Raw genomic sequence first — 27,957 nt, forward strand, 5'->3', positions numbered from 1 at the left:
AATCACCTAATCAGCTCATTGTTGTCTGTCTGCCCGTCTGTGTACACGATAACTCAAAAACGAAAAAAGATATCAAGCTAAAATTTTTATGCGTGGTCAGGGCGTATAAAGTGAGGTCGAGTTCGTAAATGAGCAACATAGGTCAATTGGACCCGTAGGACCCATCTTGTAAACCGTTAGAGATAGAACAAAAGTTTACGTGTAAAAAAGTTCCTTATAAAAAAATAAACACTTTTTATTTATTTTTTCGTAAAAGTCGCTGTTTACCCTTGAGGGCGCAAAATGTATAGTATGTATTATATGGAAATATTAGTTATATTTGTGTGACATGTATGTATGTGTAATGTGCCAGTGTATTCAATACTTTTGAGGTGGCAACGCTATATGTAATCATATTGTTATTTGCAATGGCTTATAGGTCGAAAGAGAAAAATTTATCGTTATATGACCTAGCATTTCTTTATCAAATACTTCTGATAGATGCTATATATAGTCTTTGTATTAGGGACTTGGAGTAAGACATGATAATGGACATATATATCTATAAAATCAGTTTTAAAAATTTTATTTGAAATCTCATCGACATTTCTAGTACTAGAAACTCAATGTCGAGACATCTCTAAATCACGAGAATCGCACTTATAAAAGTATACACGTACATTTGGTATATGATACCGAGGCTGCCAAATGGAATATAAATTCTTCACTGCGGACGTCTTTTTGGAATAATACTTTTAGCCCTTTTATTAGATCTTAGCCATTTCAATATTTCAAAGTCAAGGGTCAAGTAACGGACACGAAAACTCTCAAGGAGAAAACTATTGACAATTTTTGTTTATATCTAGATATTATAAAATAAAAAGAAGCAAGGGAAGATATTATGAATACATTATCAACAGAAAAATTCTGTACAATTTTTATTCGTTATAAATTTTTAACAAAATTCCAAAAACGACATCTATTTTTACAAACAAGAAATGAATATTTTAAAATCAAAGTTTGTGAATTACGTTTGTTTTATTAAGCTAAAGTGAATTGATTTGCTATCCTTGCTTAAAAATCGGGAACAAGTAAATTTATAAACGCATAAAATTTTGCATCTTTGTTCAAAAAATTTATATCCCGTTAATTTGCTGTATGTTGTTTACTAAAGATGTTATTAGTAGATGCAATTCCTTGACGGTTATTTTTAGTTGAAATTTAAAGGGACAAATGGCAGTTACATTTAAATATTGAATAATAAATTAATTTTGTTTTTTATGTTTATTTATTTACTTACAAAAATATTAAATTGTTTTTCATTAGTCACTGACATTATTAATTACACGATAGTCATTTTGAATTATGGAAACAGAAAACATGGAAAAAAATTGCAGCACACCTATAAAATATTTAATGAAACCACCGACACAATTGTATTCCCCAATCAAAAATATTGCAACCACATCGACGAATAGTGTGGAAAGCCCTTTTAAATGTGCTTCTTTTTCAACACCACCAACAAAATTTTTTAGAGTGCGTAACCCATTTGATGCCGCCCTTGCAAATCGGTTGCACTTGCCAATATCAAGGTAGGAAATCAATTTTATTCATGTATTTTATCTAAAAGATTTGTTATTTTAGTCCATCGGTATTTAAGAAAATACCAACGCCTGTTAAAACTGAATTCCAATGGTCCATTGATGAATTGTCTTCACTGAATCCAGTACATATTGAGGAGTATAACAGTAATCAATTTGATCAACCTGAAGATCCAGAAATTGAACGGACTGCACAACAAAATATTGAAAAGTAGGTGTCAAAGTTTTGTATGCGTTAAAATTTCTTTTTCTCATAATTATTTTGAAATTAAAGTTCAACGACCTTTGGCCCCGTTTATATGAAATTATTAACAGCGGTTGCCCCGTCGTATTTTATTTAAATTTCTAAAATACAGTTTAATTTGTCTATATATCAAAATATTTCTTGCATTATACCTTTTAGTATTAGACAAATACCTTAACAGTTTCCAGTGTACTTATGTTCATTTAAATTTAATTATTGAATTTTAATTAAACAAAATTACATATAAAATTCTAACACTAGCGTGTTGTCTTTCGCGAATATCACGTTAACATAATTTGGAGCAGACATTTAGTGACTTTTCTTAAAAAAGCTCATAGAACGTCAGATAAATAATCAAAGCATTTTTACGTAGATTATGAATCCGTTGTCGGACCTGATGAAACATTAACAGTTTTCCCCTGTGATTCCCATTCATTCACTGATTTACAGGTTGACCATGTCTTTTATGGGGTCGAGTTAGCACGAGTTTGCTTTTTGGCTAACCTTGCGACGTTCATTCACTGATCCTCAGAAAGTCTGAGAAAATTAAATAAAAAACTTAGATAATATTCTGTTCACGTTAATATATACTCCAAAGTATCTTAACTTCAGACTCGCGCTAGGCACACGATAGTGTCGGAATATTCTCAGCCAAAATTTTTAGACAGAAAAAATACAAAAATAATTGTACATCCTACAGGAAACAGGAAAAAGTTTGGAAATCCTTAAATTACTTTCAAACGGTTCAAGAAAAAGGGTTAAAATTTTTTTAAGTTTAAGAGGACTTTAATCCGGATCGTTTAACGCCATTAAGGCACGTATCCAGCTCATGGGAGGTGGGTGAAAGGGTTAAGAACGTTTTTAAAACATGGAACGCTGGTCCAGTGATGGCCCATTTGAAAGGTTTTATAGTCAATAAAAAACGTGAAAATGACATTAATCGTCGTAAAGTCCGCGAAAAAACGTGTGTGTGTGTGGGTATGTGTGCATGTCATAGCAGAGACAAGGCTCCATGGTGTTATTTCTACGTTTTTTATTGACTCTAAACCTCCTCTGATGTGTGCTCGTGTGCTTTTTTGCGGTTAATATAACAAAAAACAAACGATGCTAGGAATAGTTCAAAATATGACATCCCTACAGTTATACTCTTAGACAATTGAACCAGATTATCATTATTTTGGCTTATCTGCGGCGTACAATCCTTCCCCATTCTTCTTGAATCAAGAACTTTTATTCCTTAATAATATTTCTATTTTATATTTAAATAACGGAAATAAAATTAAAAGTAAATTTTCGTTTTATTAAACAGATATTTCAGAGAATCAAAACAAATAGTTCCTAGTCCATGGGATGAAATTCCACGGAAACAAATAATACTACCAAAAGATTCAACACCAATGCGTGCTGGTTTGAAGAATGCTGTAGATGTTGAAAAACGTGATAACGCTTGTCAAACTGTTCTTTCTTTACCACCAATATTACCTCCCGAAGTCGAACAAGTACTACGACCATTTTTTACATTTACTGAAGATCAACAACAATTATGTAATAATATTAATGAGAATTTAATGAATGCATCTTTATGTCGACGGCTATTTCACTTCAGTAGTGAAGATGAATCAATAGATTCAACGAATAGTTCTGTGAAAAGTGGAGACTTACCAGCATTTCAATCACCAAAATTGGTAAGTGTTAATAGATTGAACGATCTTTATACACTAAACAAACAAAAAATATTTTTTACGTTAAAAATGCACAATATTTGCAGGCATGTAACTTTGTTATTATTGGTCTTTTCGGGCTCTACCAGGGCTCATATTAGAGATAAAGAAACGAACTTAAATTGCGCTACTTCAATATGCCTAAGAATCGATGAAAATTCAACACCATATGTAAAAGGAAAAAAGTTTGCCGTTCAATGTTTGCTTTGACATCCGGAACGTGCTATGCTCTTTTTATGAAAACTGTTATGGTCTTTAAAGAGTCCTATTTTTTCTTACAATTGAGTAGATGGCTGATAACGAATTTGCCATATTACACATCAGACTGTAAAACTAAACTTGATAGCATAGCAAAATTTGAAAGTTAAATTGATTAAAAATGAGGAAGTTAAAAGCTCTCAAAGATTATTGTCCGTCTCTTTCTTGCGAAACGAAAGTTTTATATGATATCTTTACGACGTACCTACATAAAAGTGACGCCTCTTTTATGTATCCCCCTCTTTCTTTAATTAGGAGCTTTAAACGTTCATATTTTGCATATTTCGAAAGATTTTAAAAAATCAAAGAGTATATTGGAGTGAGTAACACATCTTCAAGTTCACTTCTTTACCCATAAATGTTATAAGCTTGCAAATATTGAGTTTTTTTAAAATGTTATGTTTTATTTGTTCGTTTTAACCTTTTGAAATTTATCAATTTTTCTATTTATCCTCTGAAAACAATAAAACTTATTCAAAGAAAAAAATTATTCTCTAGACCTTGAACTATGTTGCTTATTTACGAACTCGACCTCACTTTTTATGCCCCGAGCACGCTATAAAAATTTCTACTTGATATCTCTTTTTGTTTTTAAGTTTCGACGGACGGACAAGTGAAAATGAAACTATGATTTTATGAACACCTATACCAAAATTTTGTTCGTAGCATCAATATTTTTAAGCGTTACAAACTTAACTTAGTATTCCTTGATATATTTCATATATCAAGGTAAAAAATATTCAAGAAAGAAACATATATGAAAGATAAAATTAAACTCGTACGAAATCTATATAGAATCTATCTAATACAGACAACAAACATAAGACGTTTTTATCAAATTCTCAAAGCTTAAAAAATCGACTAGCCGTGTTTTGATTTAGAAATATTCCACTTAGGTAACAATACTAGGAAATAAAAAATTGGGGCTTCCAAAAAATCAAGTTTTTTTTGAGATTAAATTATATTTATTATAAGTAAAACTGTAGAAATTAAATTTTACTTAAACAAATAGAATTACTGGGCAGTTGGGCTAGGTATCAACTCAGAACATTACAGTTGATCCAGTTGGACGTTTCGTCTCTTTATTGAGACTTCTTTAGCAACTTGATCTTATATTGCTGAAGAAGTCTCAATAAAGAGGCAAAACGTCCAACTGAATCAACTGTAATGTTATGATTTGATACCTATAGCCTATCTTCCCTGTGATTCAATTTGTTTTTATACTTTTCGTTTTGGTCGTGATTAAAAATCTTAAATTAAATTTTCATCTCCTGATTATTTTTTCAGTAAGTCTAATGTTTTTGGAGGTAATTTTAATGCTATTCTTACATCTATTAACAATTCGCCATATTGCTATTATCGTTGACATGGTGCTCAGCAATATAAAAGTACTTTCTTTGCAAAGGCAAATTTTTTATTTAGTATACCATGTATATGAAATATACCAAGGTATACTAAGTTTAGTCCCGAGTTTGTAACGCTTAAAAATATTGATGCTATGAACAAAATTTTAGTATAGGTGTCCATAAAATCACCTAATTAGTCCATTTCCGGTTGTCTGTCGTCTGTCCGTCCGTCATCACGATTACTCAAAAACGAAAAGAGATATTAAGTTGAAATTTTTATAGCGTGCTGAGGACGTAAAAAGTGAGGTCGAGTTCGTAAATGAAAAACATAGGTCAATTGGGTCTTGGGTCCGTAGGACCCATCTTGTAAATCGTTAGAGATAGAACAAAAGTTTAAATGTAAAAAATTGTATGGTATGAATTATATGGGTATATCAGTTATATATATGTGACATGTATGTATGTGTAATGTAATAGAGTAATCAACACTGTCTATACATGGTATTTCAACAATTAACTCAGTCAATTGTTTGTTTTCACTTGTTAATATTTTAAATTTAAATAATTACATTCTTATTTTATGATAAAAAATTTGTTCTACAGAATGAATCAGGAAAACATCACGACAAATCATTTGAACATAGAAAATGTATGACACTCAAATCACCCTCTCTATCACCAGTGCAAAGAATTTCATCAAGTAATTCTGATGAGCTACTTCTCTCTCATCACAAAGAAAAAGCTAATAACTCCATTAATCAAAAAATGTCACTAATTCATCAATCAACTCCAACACCAAGTCCTCAATCATATAAAAGTTTACTCAGTGAAAAAGAAACATTAGAAGAATCACCATTATCACCAATCACCAAACCGAGCCACGAAAACTCGATGAATAACAAAATACAATCATCTTCTCCATTAATGGAACATGAAATGGCAACAGCTACAACAAGCAATGCTGTTAGCAATACCAATGCAAACACATCGCGGAGATCGATTAAACGACTCGATTTCTCTGATGAAATGATGTCTGTAGATTATGCCGTCCCAGATTCTGAAAACTTACCCGATCAATCAATTAACATGATGGGTACATCGATATTAATCAATGACGAAGAAATTGATTGCACATATTCATCAGTTAATTGGGATATCGAAAATAAGAGTATATCGAATACCCGACAGGATAAACGAATTGTTCTCGAAAACGATAACGTAGTTAAATCAATATTCAATAAATTCGAAACAACTCCTTCGAAAAGGCATTATCAACGTACGCTATTAAAAAAATATTCAGATAATTTTGACGAACGCGATAAAGAAAATATTGCACCTAGATCAACACTTTTACGGCGATGTTTTTCTTCAGATATGACTTGTGATTGTGGTGGACGTAACGATATTCGTTGCCGATTTCATTATTTTAATAAGTATCGTGTAAATAATAGTTTTGCCAGCGCAACTACTGACGATAGTGATATTCGTGATCGATCGCTTCTAGATAATGATCGTAATACTAGCCCGAATTCATACTTATCGGAAAATACTCAGGATACTGGGTATAATAGTAATGTTATAGGAGGTTCATCATCTACTACATCATTAACAAATATTTTTATGGCAAATACGAATTTAGTTGAAAGTGGTGGACGTACGATCTCATCTTCATCGTTGGATGTAAATAACGAGTGGCAATCATCAACCCGAATTGAGTGAGATGCAATTTTATTGCATTTTTTTTATTGTAAATAGAATTGTTCGGGATTTAAATATTTAATTTTATTGTGAACGACAGAAAATTGAAACTTTGCTTCGAATTAAATGGTGTTGGATGACTATCATGTCTTAATAAAATGTCTATGCGTCCGCCTCTCGTTTTTGACTTAAGTGCGTTGTGGAAAAGCTCTTAAATCATCTTGGATTAAATAATAAGTTTTTTTGTAAATAATAATTTGGAACTGGAATGGAAAAATTTTGTAATCAGTTAGGTTAGATAAAAACACTATAATTCTATTATACTAGTAGTTTGATGAAGGTCCAATTTTTTTGACGTTTGTTGACCATTTTATGTTCTAATAAAACACAGTCTAAATCTATATAAACTCAGAAGCGCTCCCACTAGGAGTGTATGATGATTTGACCAATCGTGTAACTCGTGTTTTTGATAATAATTACGTAGATTCTATACGCAATTTTAGTTTAATGCCTTGGAAAGAAGCTATTCGAATTATTGAAGTTATACCTTGAAGGCTATATAATGCGTTCTTATTCATAGTTTAATAGCCCTATCACTAGCATGTTTTTTAATTAAATTTGAACGAGTTACACCCCTGTGTTCACTTGTAATTTTTATGATTTCCGTTGTGCGATTGAATAATAATTTAAAACAAAATATGATGAACAAATAATTTTTTTTTAATATTTGCAATATTATTTATGGACTTGAAAAAATGTTAATTTTGTTATAAGACAAAAACAATTGTGAAAATTGTAAGAAAAAAAATTGACTTAGTTAAAAAAATTTAATACTGCCCTTTTATACACTGCCTTATTTTTAAAATTACATGTTTTACGTACGAATTTTCTTAAGTGATAAACTATATAATAATAGACAAATATATTTTTATATGAAAAATAACACTATTTTTAAAATAAAACATTTGTTTTTTTTTCGCAAGGTCCCTTAATTAAAAAGGTCAAATCCACCAATTATTTTTATTATTCCTAAAGAAGTATACTCACATTGCTTCTAAAATAAAATACAATTGTAATTTAGAACGTTAAATTTGGTTCTTTCAAAGACAAAAAAATTTTGTTTTAGTTTTTTTTTTATTATACTTTACCCATTGCATGTTGAGGTATCGTTGAAAATTCGATAAAATTTAAAGCATTAATATGAATATGTGGTACAGAATCCTAATTTTCCCGGTTTATTTTTAAACTGAAATATGTTGAATCGGATTTTACAATCAAATTTAGTGATTGTTATTTTTCTGTTTGTTTCTTTTTTTTTTTAATCGATTTAATTTTAATCAGATTTCAGGAGAGTTAAAATCAAAAAATTATATATATTGACCTTTTATATCTTCTACTATTTAAATTTTATTTGGAGATACTGCAGCTCCAAGGCTATGCTTTCAGTTTAGGTAAAATGTTTAATTCGGCATAACAGATGAGGCCTTTTCATTTGAAAATTATTACTTACTTAGTTCTCAATCTCGCTTTCTTACATTTTTGAGACTTTGATTCTAATGTAATTTTCTTAGGGTAATTCTAAAAATCATGGTCAACCTCCGAGGCTAAATTTGTAGGAAAATTGTTTTTTGCCCAACTTTAGGCCCGTCTTGTCGTAACAAAATTAGAGAAAACTATTAAATATAAGATGTGATATTAATAACTAAACAAAATAAAAGTCTGAGAGATCAATCTCTTTTCACACCACAATAAATTTTATGTTCACTATTTTATTTTATAGCTATGTTGTAGGAACATTGTTGTTTATTTAATAATTAATAAATTTTAAGATTGATTATAAAAGTGTGCAATTATTTTTATTATTATTATTATTTTTTCAATACATATTTACAATTATTTTTTTAAATTAATTTTTAGAAAGATTTGCTTGTTCTTTCAATCTAAATCGATTTCCAGGATGTATTATTAATATGGCAAACAAGGTGAGGTTCCTTGTATAAAAAAAAGCTCACATAAATATATGGTTGCTAATTTTTTTATTTTGATATATATAATGAAGTTTTGGAACAAAATTATGAAAAGTAAATTACATGCACAGTAATAAAAAAATTTCAAATAAAAGGTCATATGTTCATGGCAGGCTCAGGTCATATGTATATTATATAAACTTATTTTCTTATTAACATAAATGATTGATTTACTTCGTACTTTAAAATTTTTATTTCAAAACTTCATCATCGTTTATCTCGAAAATGAAAAGTTTGCGATCATATATTTGAATATTTTTTTTATATCAAAGAAATCTCATATTAAATTTCAATATAAATAAGACACACCCTATAAAAATCAGTAAAATCAAATTATAAATTGAATTTCATGACAATTTCTTTATTAAAAATAAATATATAAAAAAAAATCTGTTGATAATACTAAAATTTCGCGGTGTATTTTATAAATTAAATATCTTTGTACTCATATTAAGCGATTAACATAAAAAATATGTCAAGGATTTCAAATGTCAGTTGTGTTTAAAGTAACCATTTTTTAGAATGTTAACAACCTTGGTACCTTTTTGTCTTTTCATCTCAGATGTCAACATTCACCGGTATATATTGACATTGATTCCATTATAAGCTAGCATCGTGATCAGAGACACGATTTTACTGTTTCAAACGGGATGATTTTCAAAATAACAAAATAATAATTGGTTCGAGATGAAGATTTAGAATAGCGGAAATATGCCGCTAAAACGGATTTTTGGTATAGATTTATGGAACATAGACACCCCGGTGGAAAAAATATTTTAAGAAAAAATAAGTCTTAAAATCTCTGAAAAAGTCTTAGGAACTCTGAATAACTCTGAATTTCTAATTCAGAGTTATTCAGATTTATTCAGTTTGAATTAGACAGTCCAAAAACGTTCAGAAATTCAGAGTTATTCAGAGTTCCTAAGATTTTTTAAGTCTTATTAAGTTCTTTCTTCAAATATTTTTTCCACCAGAGCAGGGACCAAGAGTACAAAATTTCGTGAGTGACAGATGATGGAAGACAGAGGCATCATTTTCGAATGGGCGTAGAATAGCATCTAACAAAATAAATCTATCACTACCCATGAATACAGATAGTAAAAATAAGATTCACAAACTTATATGTTGAGAATATGTTAAACGGTTATAATTTTTGTATCAGTCATCAATTTATTTTTAATTTAAGTTTAACAAAATTCTATTATGGTTTGAAATCATATCTAAATATGTATACTTTTCGATCTGTTTTAACATAATTTTAACTAATAATAATATAGTACTTAAGTGTAATAATTACAATTAATAACAAATTTTAAATAATAAAATATTAACAACCAATTTGAAGATTTAATAAATTGATTACTTTGTTTATGTAACTTGCTGTATTTATATCGGATCCAATACCAAGTGTGAAAACTTTTTCCAATATTGGAATTGCATTTTCTGCAAAATAAAAATTGATATATATATATATATAAATTTGTGTTTTATTATTATTTATAAACATTATTTTTAAGGTTGATTCGCACTCAGGAGTGTTAATAAACTGTCAGCTAGTGACAGAAAAAAAAGTTTTTACAGTCTGCCAATGATAGAGGACATATACAGCAACAAGCAATAAAATGTATAAAATGTAAAACAAAGAGAACAACTTTTTACAGTCTACCATTCATTTGAATAAAAGGTAGTAAGACTGTTCAATATACTAAAAATTTAATAGCAGACGGTTTTCTACTGTAGAAAGTTTAAATAGTCTTGCCTTTTATTCAAATGAATATGGCAGACTGTAAAAGTTTTCTCATTGTATTACAAACATATATTAATTTTTAACTATGCATTAATTCGTTATGCATCTAATTTAATAACATATTTTATAATATATATATATAAGTCTGAATATAAAATTAGAGGGGCATATTTTTGACGCTACATATGAACCTCCGTTTTTCATATTCAGATTGTACATGATAAATTTCATAAGATTTGGATATTCGAGTTTTTAGTACGCGGATATTGTAGAGGACAATACACAAATTACATTAAAAACTGGTTTCTATCAAAAATGTTAATTGTGTTAAGGGTTAGGGCCACCAATAATCAACAGATTTTCAACAATCGGGTAATTGCAGTAAAATATTTGCAATAATTAATAATATCTTTTTGGCCACTAAATGAGCTAGATTTCTCCAATGTTTTGGAATGTGAGTGATTCTAGACGCTCAAAGTTTATTACTATAAAAATAAACCCTTTGGTATTGTTATAAACTCACCTTGCATGCAAACAATTAATTCTGGTAGGCGTTCTAATGTTGTCACAACAATATCGGTATTAGATGAATCTAAACATCTTAGTGTCGCTGTAAATACAGTCGATGTAATGGAATCATCTGTCGGATTATGTTTTAAATGTCGTGTCACCAACGTATGAGCTAAAACACGGATACCAACTGTCGGTGACATCATTAAACGACATAATTCAGATAGTATGGATTCTAATATTGACGGTTTACGATTTGATAAATGTTCAATATCTTGCAGCGCTGTATACACATCTAGAAACATATTTACAAGAGAAATTTTAGTGACAATTCTATAAAACAACGATAGTACATTTTAATTAAATCACATACCATCACCTTGAAGTTTTGTTAAATTAATAACAAGTTGATCCCAATTTGGAGGTAATTGTTCTTGGGCCACTGGTGGAATAACAGCGACCAATACATCTCCACCATCCTGATCAGTTAAATCACTATCTCCACGTGGTAATAATATTCCAGTCATTAAATCTCGTAATGAATTTAAATTTGTATGGTACATTTGTAAATCACTGTTGAAAAAAGAAAATTTATCATGTGCACGGATTTTTTGCAATCTTTTAATAGGCCATTCATTGTCTGAATTTAGAATTATTTTGGCGATTAGTAAGTAGGTAGGTAGTGGCGTAAATTCCCTAAAGTCGCCAAATGGGCCAGGCTACACGGACATTAGATAGATTTTCATAATCGTTTAATTAAAAAAATTTCAACCATCAGAGTAATTAATGTACCATAGTAATTAAAAATTCGAAAATGCCCCTTTGTACAGCAGATTTTGTTTTTAGTATGGCCTGGTTCATTATGGAAAGATTTTAGTTTCTTTATAAATTCATAATTTTTATGGAGCATTTAAGCCTTTTAGACTCAGGGTCTAAAAGGGTTATAGACCCAGGGTTTAAAATGCTGTCAATACTGTCGCTTGTCCCAAGCGTAGCGTTAAATGATAGTGAAACAACACATTTACGATATGCATCGTTTAAGAAACGCTAAACGTTTATGAGAAAATTATGGCCAATTTCATCGTCCTACTGAGCGAAAAATTCGCAACATTGTTCAAAAATTCGAAGCATAGAGCTTTTCATTTAAAAAAATAATTAGTAATTAATTTTTTGTTTCGGGCAGATGTCAAAAAACTGTTCAAATAAAGACATATCACATATCTTCTACCTTTGCGAAAAAGCGCTGTTTGATAAAGGTAAAAGATATTTATTTTCTTTACTTGAATAATTTTTTGACCACTGTACGAAACAATAGATAGTGTATGAAAAAGTCTATTAACGATAGGGTAAGGCATGTGTATCATCGAAACGTGCGTTCAGCCGATAATATTGTTTCTGTGAGTGAGAACGTAGCGGGAAATCTGCAACTATCGATATTCCATCGTTCGCAAGTTTTGGGCCTCTCTTAAGGCCCCTTGGGTGTTTTTTGCATAGGAATTTGAACCTATACCCATATAAATCATCGAAAATTACCTCGAACGAATCAACTACTGTAGAAGATCCAGAGGCGGCCATTTGACTGACATCATTTTTCATTTTTAATGAATTATATGAATATATAATTCTTATGAATTAATATATGAGGGTGAGACTTCAACAATTCGATTTTATAATTCGAGAATCGAACTTGGATCTTCTAGATATCTAGCATCTAACCTCTCGGCCAGGAATGTTCTTTAGTGATTCAATTTTTAGTGTAATTTCTTTCGTTACGCAAATAATTTGCTGTTCAATGACTCAATTATTTATGTAATAATGTTAGAATAAGACGCGAAGATATTATACAAAAAATTGATTCACTAACGAATAGTGATCGAGAGGCTAGATGTTTGATCGGATATCTAGAAAGTCCGGATTCGATGCTCGGCTTCTGTTTAATTTTTTTGCTTCTTTCTGTTTGTTTAAATAATACGTAATATGCGTTAATCCATTGAAGTGTACAGTCTAGTCCTTATATGTTATGTGGTATAATGTGTTAACATAGAAAAAGCTGTCAAAATATCATAATAGGGAATCGGTAGTTAGGATCGGCTCTTAGAAAATATCTGGCACTTTGGAACTAATTATGTAACCTAACTGCCTCAAATTTTTGTTATATTACAAATATATATATTTCAAGGAGACTGAAATTTTTATGGTAAAATATTTATTAACTACCATCAAAAGATCATGCAAAAAATTAAACGAATACGATTTTAAATAAGTTATAACATATAAAAATTTTACTTACTTCAATAAATGGGCATGTTTTTGTAAGAATTTTAAAGCTTTTTTCGCATCGTAATTGATGTAAGTTTGAAGTATCGAAATAAACCGATTTAATAACGGTATTAAATCTTTTACTCGGCCATGAGACTAAAAAAAATAATATTTTCAGTTTAAGTTGCGATTTAATACACAAATGGTTTAACATAAGTAAGATCGAATCCGAAATGCAAAAATTTACGGATGACTGATGAGCAAAATAATCAAAAAACGTATAGATTTCATCGAGCACCGTTCCTCCAGGCACGGGCACAAAGAAGAAAAACTGACGACCAAAATACTCGAAAAAATTAAATGCCAGGTATTTATTATCAAATATTTCCCCACTCGGAAAATCAAATTTTATAAATGTGCGGGATTCTGCATCATTTTTCACCTTTGCGAATCCCTCGCTATTTATTTTTTTACGCTTAAATTTTTGTAGTCTATTTTTCGTCAATTATTTTATCTGTCTGCCCCTCCCCATTGGCACATTGGTTGGCGACGCCCTTGGCTAAAAGCAAATACTAAATAGTGTTAAGAAAATAAGAATGGAGGATGAGTGAGGGTAAGGGAGGTGAAGGCTATAACAAGGTAGTCTTTGCTTTTAAAATTGAAATTCTTCAGCCAGGCGGGCAGGTAGCTACTAGGACTGGTAAATAATATTTTTATTTGAAAAGACGTTATCAAAGGAAAACTATTTTTTCGAAATTCCCTCGTTCGTGTATCATAATATTGGACGTGTTTAGAACAAAATAGTTCTGAGTAAGCTAAATTACTTCCTCAGAATTATCAAAGTAACTTTTTGTCCAAGTACAAAGAATAGATACTATTCTTTTAATAACTTATATTCTGAGCATCTAATTCAGCTTACTCAGCACTTCGTTTTTCTGAACACGATCATTATATGTTAACTGTTTTATTAATAACTTTAATTGGCAATAATAGTACGTATCACGAAGTAATAGCAGCTGATATAAATCTACACGAGGAGATGACTTTAATATTGTTAAAATTATGAATAAATTGAACAAAATAATTATGTAGTTAAATATCTTCGACTGCTCTATCTCTCTGTACACTCTTGATATTAATTTAAAATTCCGAGCCTTACCTTAAACAACGTAAAGAATTCATTTAACGTATTTTCCAAACCAACTTGATGCTCTGGCATATAAATATAAGGCTGTAAAAGCTCAACAATGCCCAACACTTGTGTAAATAAATTTAAATGATTTCTAGAACGAAATACACCAAAATCTAAATGTGCACGGCCCCGCAAACTTGCCGCAATCATTTGCAGTTGTCGTAATATAAGTACAGGGTGTGTCGCACACATTTTACGTGTCATAATTTCATAATCTTGTGATCGTTTTCCCCAGTCTTTCATATGTGGTGTTGCAGCCAATGCCGTTAACAAACAATGAGAAATTTTATCCAAACTGCTGCTCGACCATTCTATTAAAACAGAAATATAAAAATTGTGTGATATTTTTTTCGATTACACAGAATTAGACAGAGAATTGTGCGATTTTGAAAACGCTGTAAAAAAACAGCCAGAAGTTAGTTGTATTTAAAAAAATTTAAATTGATAAATTACATAACAGAAAGCATTCAAAAAAATTAACTAAATGTAAATGACTTGAAAAATTAGTTCCAATTAGGTAATGTTCTTTCAGGCGTTCACATTCGTCCAGATGACTAAATTATTCATCATAATTCGAACGATTTTAATCACCTATTGTGCGCTCCTTGTCATAAGTACTTGAACTATTGATGATCGGTTATCCTGATACAATTTCCATCTCTCTCGATACTCTTCTTTTTTGTGAGATTAACTCAAAAGAAAAATACAATTTGACAAGACAATTTAGAACAATTGGTGGGTTTTTATTTTTCAACGTTTTCAAAATTTCACATTCCTATGACCAGCCTGTAGTAATATATAGAATTGTTAAAATACTTCTTAAAATCGCTTCTGGAAGTAAAAATATTTCTAAAAATCAAAAATCAATTTAGGAAACTTGTATCCCGATTTTGCACAATGGTTATACCAAAACTTTCTACACCATAATTTCGAAAAAATTGGGCAGTGATAATAGATAATCAAACTTATCATCGAACATGTATTTACTGTTAAAAAAATATTGGGAAAGACACATTTTAATGATTTTTATGATAAGGGTGGCACTAAAATTTGGATCTTAAATTAAAAATTGCGTCTGAGATTAAAAAATGCAACCAAAGGGGACAAAGTTTAAATCGTGTTCTCTCAACATTTAGCTCTCCCCATATATCGATATTATTTTTTGTTAATGATAAATTATGTATCCATTTATGGAATATGAGTTAGATGCCTGGAGTTTGCATTCATTATTATACCTATATTTCGATTTTATTTAAATAGATTTTATTTTTCTCAAGCAAATGAAAAATAAAAATTTATGACCATTTTTCAGCTGCTTGAGGCAGTCTTAATTAAATAAAGACTAAACGTGGCCTGTATTTTTTTTAAAGTAAATTGTTTATTGATTTCTATTGGTTAATCTAAATAAATTATTTCCAAAAGAACAATATTGAAGTACGATAGCATCAACCATCAAATTCAATAATTTTGAATTCGTCTAATTTTTATTCCTTAAACTACAATTCTACCATTCCATACTATCCATTTTTAATCGAAAAAAGTCCGTAAAATCAACTTTGTTGAAGGAACTGATCTATATACTAGACAATTCCTATTAAATCTGTTTCAAAAACTGAAAAATCCGTTGGCATAAACATTTTGCGTAAAAAAAAATTCTTTTTTGAACGCGAAAAAATAAATATTGGTAACAAAAATTTGTATTCAATAGTCCCAGTACTTTTGGCAAAGTAATAAATTTTATAATAACTACCTGTTAAATATATTTTCTTAAAGATTTTATCGCGATCACATCCAGAAATATGATGTATAATCCTTGGTACATGCATATACAACAACAATAATAACTGTTCAGCAATCTTTTTTCGTAAAAATTTTCCATTTTGTTCATTTTCTGTATACCACTGATTTGTATCATCCAAAATAATAATAGTCTCAACTTTATTATTTATGTATTTTTGTTCTTCGGCTTTAATAATAAACAGAAGATATCGGGCAACGTAGTTTATTGCTATCGGATTTTCATAGATACATTGTAGCAGTAAAGGTATCCGTAATTCAGTACAATTTGCTGACGCACTTATATTTTGTGATGATGTTTGTTGTGATTTTTCGATTAGAAATGATTCTTCTAGCATGTAATTTACCAATGATTTTAACTGAAAAGAAAACACAAATTTCCAAATAGAACACTTTTAATAAAATGCAAAGAATGTTCTAAAACGAATAGAGTAAGTTGTAAGGTAACTTTTTCTCAGTAATAGCACTGAAAAACCTATCTAATTATGTTATTTACGTGGGGGCTATGGAGGGTGGAAAGCAATAGACATAAATCTGTGTATAAAAAAAATAGTTCTTAAATAATATTAATTTAAGATAGCGCCACTGTAACAAAAATTTATATGAGAGTAAACCTGAAAACGCTCACATAGATTCGTTATGTACAAAATTAAATTTAGTATCCTTTTAGATTAGAGTAATTAAAAAAAAATTAATGTGCAGTCTTTCTGAGTAACATTGGACCATTTTTGAGACAAATTTCTGTAGTTTATCGCTAATTTATACATAATACTAAAAAAAATTATGATTTAAGTGATTTTTTTGTGATATGTGAAAATTTCCAAAAGTTTAACTATATGGGAATGATGTGATAATTGCAAAAATAGTCATGCTTCAAAGTTATATTGTCTTTGGGGTAACATTAGTCTATCGTCTTTTACCCGACTGTTTCACCTTTATCCATTACCAATCCAATTTTATCGCATTTTTTACATTTTCCCGAGATTTCTTCAAATTTTCTCCTCCTTCGAATCTTTTATTCAAGGTGATCACCCGCATTACATATGGTGATTGACAAAAATGCGCCTTAGAAAAGAACTTCTTTTTTTCTTGGTCTATAAGTTTAAGCTAAGCTTTCTTCTTTTCTATAATCCTCGGGTAAGTGTGTTTTAAACACGCTTACATTTATATAACTTATTTCATTTTATATAATTATTTCCCATTCTAACCCATAATAATTTTCTTTTCGTTAGATTTTCATACGTTTTAAAAATTTGTTTTTTTTGTGTACAATAAAAATTTCTTATATGAATGAAGAAATACACATCTCTGGGTGGGAATTTAATCTATCTGATGATTATATGGTTTTGTGTACATTTTTTCTTATTTTTACTATTGTCTTACTTTAAAGATGCATTTTCATTGACGATGAAATTGCATTTTAAGTACTGTCAAACTGCTAGACACTGGCATTTGCGTCAAATATTTGAATTGAAGCTAGTGTCAATTTAGTGTCATTTGACATAACTTGGTGCTCAAATTGGGTACAAAGTAATTTGAAACTGACATACGCGTAAAATAATTGAATCTTTCGTCATTATCACACAATCATTGAATTATTGTCCCTTTGATATTACTTGGCGCCTAAATTGAGCGCCGGTGCCTCATATATCAATAGTCCATGTTTTTCTTTAAGGTACATGAGCTGCCGGTACTATACTGGGCGCTATCGAGCGCTCAGTTCAACTTACGTTAAATTTCAAACTTAGTACACGCAATTATTATTACTCAAAAAAATTTTTCTACTAAATAATTTAAACTTACCTCTAATTGCGATAATTCCAGCATATCTTCAGCTTTTACATTTTTTGGAATATTTTTATCACGACCTTGTAATAATTTTGGATTACGTGAAAGTGCCCACAGAAAATCTAATACTGCAGTAGGATCATACCTAGTAGAAATGAAATTCTAAAATAAAATTCTAACAAAAATGCGATAAGGTTTAGAATACACATCTTACTTTGAATATGAATGTATATGAGAAAAATGTACTATAACATGTTACTAAGTTGGCACGTTAAAATGTGGATTTTACATATTAAATATATCATAAAATGTGGAAGGGGGAGGGAAGAACAGTAAGACATATATTAAACAATTTTATAAGCAATAAGAGAAAAATAGTCATGCTATTCTTATGTTTGACCCTACTCAGCAATGTGAAAAGCTTGAAAAAAGAATTATTTATACGGTATGTGTATTTCCAGCATTAATTATGCTTGCATTTACCTGGAGTTGCAATCAGCTAATAAATGACCAATGCATCGATGTAATGTCCCCCAGTTGGCACGATGTACCAATAAAGTTTGCAAATATGCCCGATATGAATTTGAACGATTTGTTGAAAACATTAAATCCATTTGTAAATCCGGACTACTTCCAATTAGTTCAGGTTCAATCGAGGCTAGCCAATCAACTAATAAACCACCAGGGTTAAAATTTAAATGTCTTTCATTTTTTATATCAATCAATCGTTGAGCAATTGCTTCAATTAGTACAGCGTTGTTGTGAACATGAACTCCTTGTTCTAACATTTTTCTTCCCATTTTTTCTAGCGTTAATGCATCTGCATTTCTTAAAACTGAAACAAAAATTGGAAAAGAAATTGAAAATAAGAGTACTTTTATAAAATGTCATACAATTCATCTGTAAATTTTCTTAAAGGGTAAAGCAGTCTGTTCACTTTTTGATACTGCACTTTTGGATATAAGTACGAAGAGACTTTAAAATGAAATATATATCCCTCCACACAAATTTTTGGGGATTCAGCGATATACTGATACCAATAAGCCCACACTATCTATCACTTTATATTAATATTCACCAGCAAACACCTCACTATTAAAATTTCGATTTTGACCAAATTTCCTCGATCAATTCCAAGTAGTCATCATCAGTCTGATGACGACTATTTGGTAGTCGAAATACGTATTTTTATAATACCAAAAATTGATGTGGGAGATTGGGAAAATCGAAATTTAATTCGAATTATCCTACAGTTCTCATTTATTATCTTCGATAATTATTTCACTATTTGTTTTCAGCTCAGTGTAATACACTAAGTGTAGCTAAGTTAAAAAAGATAGTGTTATTACAACGTACTAAGACTATTTTTTTTACTCACACTTAGTGTAGTACTACAAGGAGCTAAAAAGAATTAATATTATCTAAACTGTGAGAAACTTAAATCTAAATCATCAAAAAAAACGTACCTTTATTAGGATCCAAATCAAATATTTTAGGATCTTCAAATTTTACCATAGTCATATTATCAGATTCATTGGTATGTTTTTTAATAAAATGTGTTAAAAAGAATGTTAACGAGGAATTCTTTTGATCTTTTAAATTTCGACAAATAATTCTTAAAGCTTCAATAAATCCTGGTGGTATATGTTCTGCTTGCGAATTTGACAAAAATAATCGCAATAAACGTGTTGTTGATGAACAATTTTCAAGTAGAACATTAGCAAAAGGTTTCGATTTACAATTCGTTATAAAAAATGTAACCACTATATTTAGGGCAACGACCGAATTTGAATGTTTGTTGGTAATTTCTGATGTTAAAATTTTCAACAATGTGCGAAAATCAATATTTACGTCACCGGTGTACTCCGTTTTAAAGAAAATCGCATTTAGTAAACTTGGTATACACTGCGCATGTAAAATTTGCGAACTGCTTGTCATGGTTTCAATATTTGTTGGTAATGGTTTACGCCAGTATAAAAATTGAACACGATTATCATCCGCTGTAGGTGGTTCATGTAAATTTAAGGCTTCAACGAATATATCACCTCCAACAGCTCCACGACGTCGCTGTACTTCAACTAATTGAGCCATATATGTTTTATCTAGAACCGCTTCGGCAACGGCCATTTCATCTTCAGTCACTGCCACATCTAACGCATGTAACAATTTACTCATAGAAGGGATGGGAATTCCAAACGATTGAACAAATAACATTAACTTTGACTGTTCAAGACCGACCAAAGCTGCGTCCACTAGACGTGGAACATTTGATCGTATCATTCGTAATTTTAACCAATCAGGAATGTAAAGCAATTGTTCGGATGTTTCAATTGAATAAGCTTTTGGGGGCTCCTCATTTAGTGGGAACCATTGATCCAACATTTTTTTGTATAATTCTTCGGAATCGGATACAGGGCCATATGTTAGAAGAATAATTATAGCATGAATGACTAAGAGTTGAATAATACATTCTTCGCCGTTTGACCACTGTATTAGCACTTGTTCCGTGCACTCAGCCCACTGAATTGCTTCTCGATTTATTTGAAGCGCTTTTTGAAGGAACGCACTATAAATAACAACACACGATGATAAACTACGTTCAGCTGTTGGATTTACTTCATCTGGAGTGGGAAGTATTGCGGCAATAATTGTACTACGTTCCACAATTAATTGTGCCATATCATAAACTAACTCTGCCATCTCTGGATACGAGTCCATACACGAATGGTGTTCCAAAAATTGAATATAACTGCTAATCATATTTGGATCATTTTCAACTTGACATGCTTGTCGTAATGCAACAATGATTTGTGGACGCACAGCATCAAAATGAGGCATTTGCGCAAGCTGCCTTAATAACCATACTTCTCCTTCATTTTCGACATTATCCACTTCCATAGAATCAACAGCATCTTCATGCGATTGTAATACTAATTTTATACCTTTAATCGCTTGGACACGGCTTGTGTAGTGTGGTGAACTTAATCGACGTAAAAAATATTCTAGGACTTCACACGCCGATGCAGGAGAATGATTTTCACTCGTTAACAATGTATGTAAATGATTTACTAATTGAATATGTTTTTGTCGAAATATTCGATCAGATTTTTCGCCTAAATTTAATCCGGAACTTAACAAGAATTCGCATAAACATTGAACAGGCAGATGACTTAGGGCCCCTTCAGAATTTTGTACTAGCTCAGCTAACCATGGCATATGCTGACTTGGCCCTTGCCTTTGAATAATATCTAATAAGAAATCAGGGCGTCTTGATCGACATAACAAATGTCCTAGACGATGAGATGCATTCAATGAGCGTAATTGTTCAAGAATCGTTGGAGGAGGACGCCGAGATACTCCCATGGGTGCCATTGTTATTAATTGAGGTAATAACAAACTATTCGTTTCATTAATAGTAATTTTCGATGCCGCCGCTAAATGTGATTCAAACTCTAAAATTTGTTGTTTTTCTAAAGCAGCAATTTGTAATTCTTTACTTTTTAATTCCTCATAATTCTCACACATTGCCATTGTTGGTGGAGGGTACGAAAAATGATTTGTAATACACATTTCCATGAAAATTCGCAACGTTGGATATTTTTCCCATGCAACACTACCAAAAGTCGTTGGATTGTGCGCGGCTAGAATTAATAATATGATCCAACCTTTCCAATATAAGTTGGAAATAGCTAATTGAGGTGGAGTGTATCCTACAGGAAGAGTAATATTTTCGGGATGATGATATGTACATAAATTAAAAATCAAATCAATTATTTCCAATTTGTCAAACTGTAACATTACAGTATACTCTGTAGATTGCATTGCAGCCCGCTTTATTAGTGGATCGCAGAAATCTAACGTTTCCATTTGTAAAAGGGGGTGATCTTTTGAGATTCCAATTAGAAGAATGCGTATTAATGTACCTTGTAATAACGGAACTTCAGTACAAAGTCGCATCAAAATATTACGTTCATTCTCTGAAGGCCACATATCTTGTTTACAGTAATTCTCTATCGGTTCCAATAATAAGAGTTTTCTTAAACTTGCTATAAAGTCAGGTCCACTTGGACGATACATTCTTATCGCTGTCTCATGTAACCACCATAAAGAATCACTTTGAATCTGTGAAATCTGTTTTTGAAATTTTTGTAATGTATGTAATTCCTTTTTATCACCACGAGATAAATAATTAGCGGCCTCTTTCACCGATGGTGAAACTGCAGCCAAAAACATACATAGACATATTATATCAACTACCGAATTAAACATACGATCTTTAAACTCAAATTCACGTAGCGTGTTTGTAGTTTCTTTACGTTCGCGTATTAAGGCACGACAAAATATATACATATCAATGTCATAGCGCAATGCTCGAGCTATTTCACGTAAAAGTGTACGTAATGGACGTAAATAATCATCTTTATTTAATAAAAGTTCAAGAAATATTTCAGCTAGTACATTGGCTGCATGTTCAGAAGATGTTTGAAATATTACACCAATCATAATCATGTTATTTGGATTACGTGCATTTGATAGCTCATTGTAAATGGTATGTTTTAATATTACAGGGAGATTTTCCTCGTGGGACGCAATCATATCTCTGAAACAAAATTAAATATTTTTGAAAATTGAAGAAAATTTCTATTGGCAGCTGTTAAAATTTATATGGATAGTTATTGTAGCTCTTACCTTAAACAATTTAAGAAAACATTGACTAATGCTTTTGTTTTAAAACGAATCTTCGTTAATAATGATATCACTTCAATATCTCGTTGAGTTTCAGCCACACTATTATAACATAAATAAACTAATAAATCTTGAGCGAATCGCATTAATTTTGCATTATGTAACCACATTTCAATTTTAGATATCGCTAACATTCGAATCTAAAATAAAAATTTGCCCGTCAAAACTAATTACTTTGTATATTCATGTAAAATCTTACCTCAACTAAGCCACATGCAGTGGCTAAAAACCGCAAGAAATTCTTTGTAACTGTTTCTGGTGGTTGTTTTCGTAATATATGCTCTTTAGCAGCTTCCAAAACAGTCTGTTCCACATATTCAAGACAATTTGCATACCGAGCATGTGTTGCGATATTATATTTTTCTAATACATTTTTCTTTCGCCCATTAGAAAAGTCTCCTGAATCATCTTCATTAATAGTAAGTGGCGAACCTGTGTCACCTCGATTACCAATTGAAGAAAGTTCAGGTTGTAACAGTGACTTGGGTGGTGTTTTTGTGTTGAATGCGCTTTGAATGTTGTCTACAAATGGTGTACATAGTTCATGATCTACCCAAACACGATCACCTAGAGCGTCTTCTAAATAATACTACAAAAAATATAGAAAATGTAAATTCGTAATTTAGATTAAAAAATACTCCATTCATATTAGATTAAAAACATTATATTCTACGGAGAATGTGCAGTAAAATTCACCGCAAATATTCACAATTTCGTTATTTTAGTCTATATGCAAAAATAATTATAACAAATTTCACATTGCACGTTTTAGGGTTCTGTAATGAAAAAAGTGGAACTCTTATAGCTGCATCATTCTCGTCTGTTGATTTATTCAATTCAAATGAAATTGGTATCATTGGTCTTTATTAACTTTTAAAATTAAATATCTGCTTACGTGAATATTACGCGAGATATAAGATCCCAAAGTTGTACAAAGTTTGGTTCTCTTTTAGCTTAAAAAACGTATAGCAATAAATTTCTAAAATTTACGAATTGAAGAGGAATAGGTCCTAATTAATGCGGGCCATTAATAATGAATTAAAAATTTTTTAATTTAAGCACCATGTTGTGTGGGGTAGCAGAACTTAGCAAATCAAAGAACTACCAGGGGTCAAATTTCTTTTTACTCAAAAAGTTAAGTTTTTATCTTTTCAGTTTTTGTTTAACGCAGTTGAGCTTTTGATTTATTTATTTATTTATTTTTTTGATAGTAAATATTTCTTTTGGTTTAAGCTTCCAAAGTTCTAAAAAATTTCAAATTATAACTTTTCTGTTTTTCCAATTGCCAACGAAATCTTAAAAATTGTTATATCTCTTTTTGTGAAAACTTTTCTAAGAATTATTTTTACAAGTCGAATCATAAAAAGGGAAATTTTGAACTTATTTATTTTATTCTTGTAAATTTGGATGAACTAAGAATACAAGACTATAAAAATTTTCGCTAAGGATTGTATATTAGTAAATACAATCGAAAACAAACAATTGACTGAGTTAATTGTTGAAATACCCTGTATAGAAAGTATTGAATATCAGTGCTTGCATTATTTTTTATAAATTAGAAGAGTATAAAAAAAAATAAAATTATGGCGTCTTTTCGGTCGCCATTTATTTAATTTTCAACAATTTTCGAAAACCAAAAATATTTACTAGATTTTTTTTTCGAGAATGTTTCAAAAGATTACTAGTTAAAGATACCTACAAATTTTCAACTCTCTATCTTTTACAGTTTTGGAGAAAATGGACACTAAATTTTTGTATGAATTTGCAACTTTTGTTCTATCACTAACGGTTTACAAGATGGGTCCGTTGCAAGATCCAATTGACCTATGTTGCTCATTTACGTCAACCTCACTTTATACGTTCTGAGCAATCTATAAAAATTTCAGCTCGATATCTTTTTTCGTTTTTCAGTTATCGCAATCACAGACAGACGAACATGCATCAGACGGACAACCGGAAATGGACTAATTAAGTGATTTTATGAATATATAGCAAAATTATGTTTGTAACATCAATATTGCTAAGCGTTAGAAACATGGGACTAAACTTAGTATACCTTGATATACTTTTCATATATACAGGTACAGGATATAAAAATAATGAACTGTGACCTCTTCGAAAAAAAAAATTACCGTCCATTCCAAATATTTTATTCAATAATTTTATATTAAGCAAAGAAAAAAATTTTGCTTACCTTAAAAAAAGATTTAGGCCAATTGGTTATCTCTTCATAGCCTCGCATTAACAAATTAACAGCAAAAGTTGGAACTTGAGGATTTCCTTTACTTTTAAAACTAGATACCGAATCACGCCGTAATAAAGAAAATACTGCCTGAGTTACATCATCATTGCGAAATAAACTGGGCTTTTGTTTTGCAATATAACCAATTGCAGTAATTAACATTAACTCTGGCTTGTATTTTTGACTCCGTAGTAATTTTAAACCACCCAATAAATATCCAATCCCACGATCTGTATCACCATCAGCGACTGCATTTAAAACGTTTGCGACTAAATCACCTTCATCTGAATCAATTGCCTTATTCTCCCATTGTTCATTAGTTGGAGGAGCATTTGTAGTTGCAAATCGCTCCGATGATGTCGGTAATGTTGCCGCTGAACGTGATGGAGCTGGTATTGGAAATACTTTTGGTTTTTTTGTTGGAATTACTGGTAGTGAAGGAGCCACACCTTCCCGTTTACGATCTAAATATGTTTATAAAAAAAGTTCATAATATCTGTCTCATCAAATTTGTTGTTTTTCAGTTATTCTTATTTCTATTAATTAATTTTGATTTTGCTCTTTATGCTTGGCCAAATTACAGTTTTTTTGTCGTGCGGAACGTATATATAAGAAATTATAGAAATTTTCCTTCCCAACAAGGCGTAAGAAATACATTTTTTTTGGGTATTTTCTGATTCAATTTTAATTGTATAATATTATCAAAAATTCTGACAATGTGCAGGGTCAATGTGTACACCATTCGTTTGTGTATATAATTTTTGGTACATGTTTTATTAAAATTGCGGTATGTTTAAGGTAGCGGGTTCGATTCCCGCCGTTACAACAAAATTAATTTAATTAATAATTGTGATGGGCTGGTGTAGTGCATGGTATATGCATGAAGGAGGTACACTCAGCCTCTGAAATTGAGGAGTTGATAAATAAAATTATCAGCGGAAAGATGATAAAACACATATATGGTATCACAGCCAATATAACCTAACCTAACCTAATCTTTATTAAAATTTCTCGAAACTCTAGATAAAGGATGATAGATTATTGTAGTTGAATACTATAGAATAATATTGTTGAATACATCCAGCATTTAAGTTACTATAAAAATGATCAAAAATAAGTTTTAAATATTTTCACATAAATGGAGATAATTTTTTTATATAAGAGAATTTTTTGGTTGAATATATACAAATCTAGACATTTACTTATTCAAAAATCAATTCAACTTCACGTACTTCATTCACAAGAATACCTGTATAATACGCCCGTAAAATAAAATAAAAAATCTCCATAATTTGCTTCCAGAAATGAGAAAGAGATTAATAATATAATAATTTTTAAGATATGAATAATATAAATAAAAATTCAAAACAATTTAAATACCAATTAGGTTTTTTTTATCAGACTATTCGCTCGAGGATCTATTTGAGCACACATTCCAACTTTAGTCTAATCTAAGTAAGTTATAAATTAGAAATATCTAGACTTTTAACTTAACGTTAACGCTTAAATGAATGGTTTGAGGCGGTTCATGACCTTATATACGTTATTATTGAACATTAAATACCTGAAGAGTGAAGATGCATGTACACAACTATAATAATCGATTCATATGATAATCTTTTTTTTACTACTGAATCTCATTTTATAATATAGAATTTTTGCAGGCTCAAATGAAAGTGGCGTTTGAGACGATCCCCTTCTCGCCAATGAGTTCGCTGCCTCGTTCCCTTTAACTTCGTAGTGCCCCACTGTAACTTTTGGTGTTACAGATCTGAGCACCTCACAATAGGACGAAGACAAGTGTAAAGTATGATCGATTTTGTGTTAATTTCTTCAAGCACTAAATAGTTTATTATGAAATGTTACAAAAATTTGGTGATCTTGAAAATTTAATTTTTGTATTTATTTTTATTTGTATTTTGTTTTAAGTATCGTCGTAATTTTGGTAATGTGTTGTAGATTTTATTTACTTTTTGTAATATGTTATACGAATCAATTTAGCTACTGACGATGGTTATATTGTAATCGAAAAATCCCCTGTAATTCTGTTTAATGTTTTTTGTTATATTTTTTAAATTAAATTATTTTAATATACAATTTTATTTCGACTATCGTGATATTTATTTATAATTTTAATAACTACTAAACGACTTGTTTTAATAACTACTTTTTAATTTTCTCACGGAAATCTCGGCTACTCGAAATAGTAAAAACTTAAGTCCAAGAATTACAATAAATATATTAGTAAAATCAATATTGATGAATATAAATAATTGTAACGGAAAAGCTGTTAATTTTTTTTATAAATTACTACAGATAAAATATTTTTTTGGAATGAAGAGAATAGTAATACATCTAAAGTTCAGCCAATAGTCGACTAAACACCTTTTTTTATTATTTCTTATAATTTGTCTCTACCTTTTGAATGAATACTCGGTAAGGAACTGTGACTCGATGACGGAAGTTTTGAATGTGTGGAAGTACTTCGTTTCACTTCTGTATCTCGACTAGAAGTTGGTTTTGATCCTAAAGCAAATAAATCTGGTGGATGCTGTGTAATTTTGCCTTTAGCACCACGTAAATTCGACGATGATTTCGATCGATCCATTTCTAATAACAAATAAAAATATGAGCTTAGAATGAATTTCAATATTTATTTGAAAAGTTATACCATAAACTTTTTTACTTAAATTCTAAAATTAAAATACATTGGTTTTGTTTTTCAGTCGACATGAACAATTCTTAAAAATTTTTTAAGGTTATGTTCAGTTTGTTTGTAAATATGGCTGAAAAGTGTTGTCA

General features: G+C 30.3%; 2 protein-coding genes across 2 annotated transcripts; one reads left to right on the forward strand and one right to left on the reverse strand.

Annotated features, from left to right (window-relative positions):
• The first annotated feature begins 1,213 nt into the window (after positions 1 to 1,213).
• LOC123304942 (protein aurora borealis) lies at positions 1,214 to 7,514 on the forward strand. Its single transcript, XM_044886499.1, has 4 exons — positions 1,214 to 1,571; positions 1,624 to 1,791; positions 3,134 to 3,509; positions 5,753 to 7,514. The coding sequence occupies exons 1-4, from the start codon at positions 1,345 to 1,347 to the stop codon at positions 6,866 to 6,868; spliced, it is 1,887 nt and encodes a 628-aa protein (XP_044742434.1). The 5' UTR covers positions 1,214 to 1,344; the 3' UTR covers positions 6,869 to 7,514.
• A 2,672-nt stretch (positions 7,515 to 10,186) lies between these two features.
• On the reverse strand, positions 10,187 to 27,951 carry LOC123296955 (integrator complex subunit 1). The gene is made up of 14 exons (XM_044878693.1): positions 27,827 to 27,951; positions 27,574 to 27,765; positions 25,108 to 25,619; positions 23,113 to 23,502; positions 22,857 to 23,053; positions 19,634 to 22,767; positions 18,651 to 19,002; positions 18,183 to 18,312; positions 16,333 to 16,738; positions 14,550 to 14,893; positions 13,422 to 13,546; positions 11,505 to 11,704; positions 11,145 to 11,426; positions 10,187 to 10,317 (listed from the first exon to the last, which is right to left on the reverse strand). Exons 2-14 carry the CDS (start codon positions 27,761 to 27,763, stop codon positions 10,202 to 10,204), a joined length of 6,378 nt encoding a protein of 2,125 aa, XP_044734628.1. The 5' UTR covers positions 27,764 to 27,765; positions 27,827 to 27,951; the 3' UTR covers positions 10,187 to 10,201.
• Between the last annotated feature and the right edge of the window lie 6 nt (positions 27,952 to 27,957).

This window comes from Chrysoperla carnea, chromosome 1 (assembly GCF_905475395.1).
Source record: "Chrysoperla carnea chromosome 1, inChrCarn1.1, whole genome shotgun sequence".
Taxonomy (NCBI): domain Eukaryota; kingdom Metazoa; phylum Arthropoda; class Insecta; order Neuroptera; family Chrysopidae; genus Chrysoperla; species Chrysoperla carnea.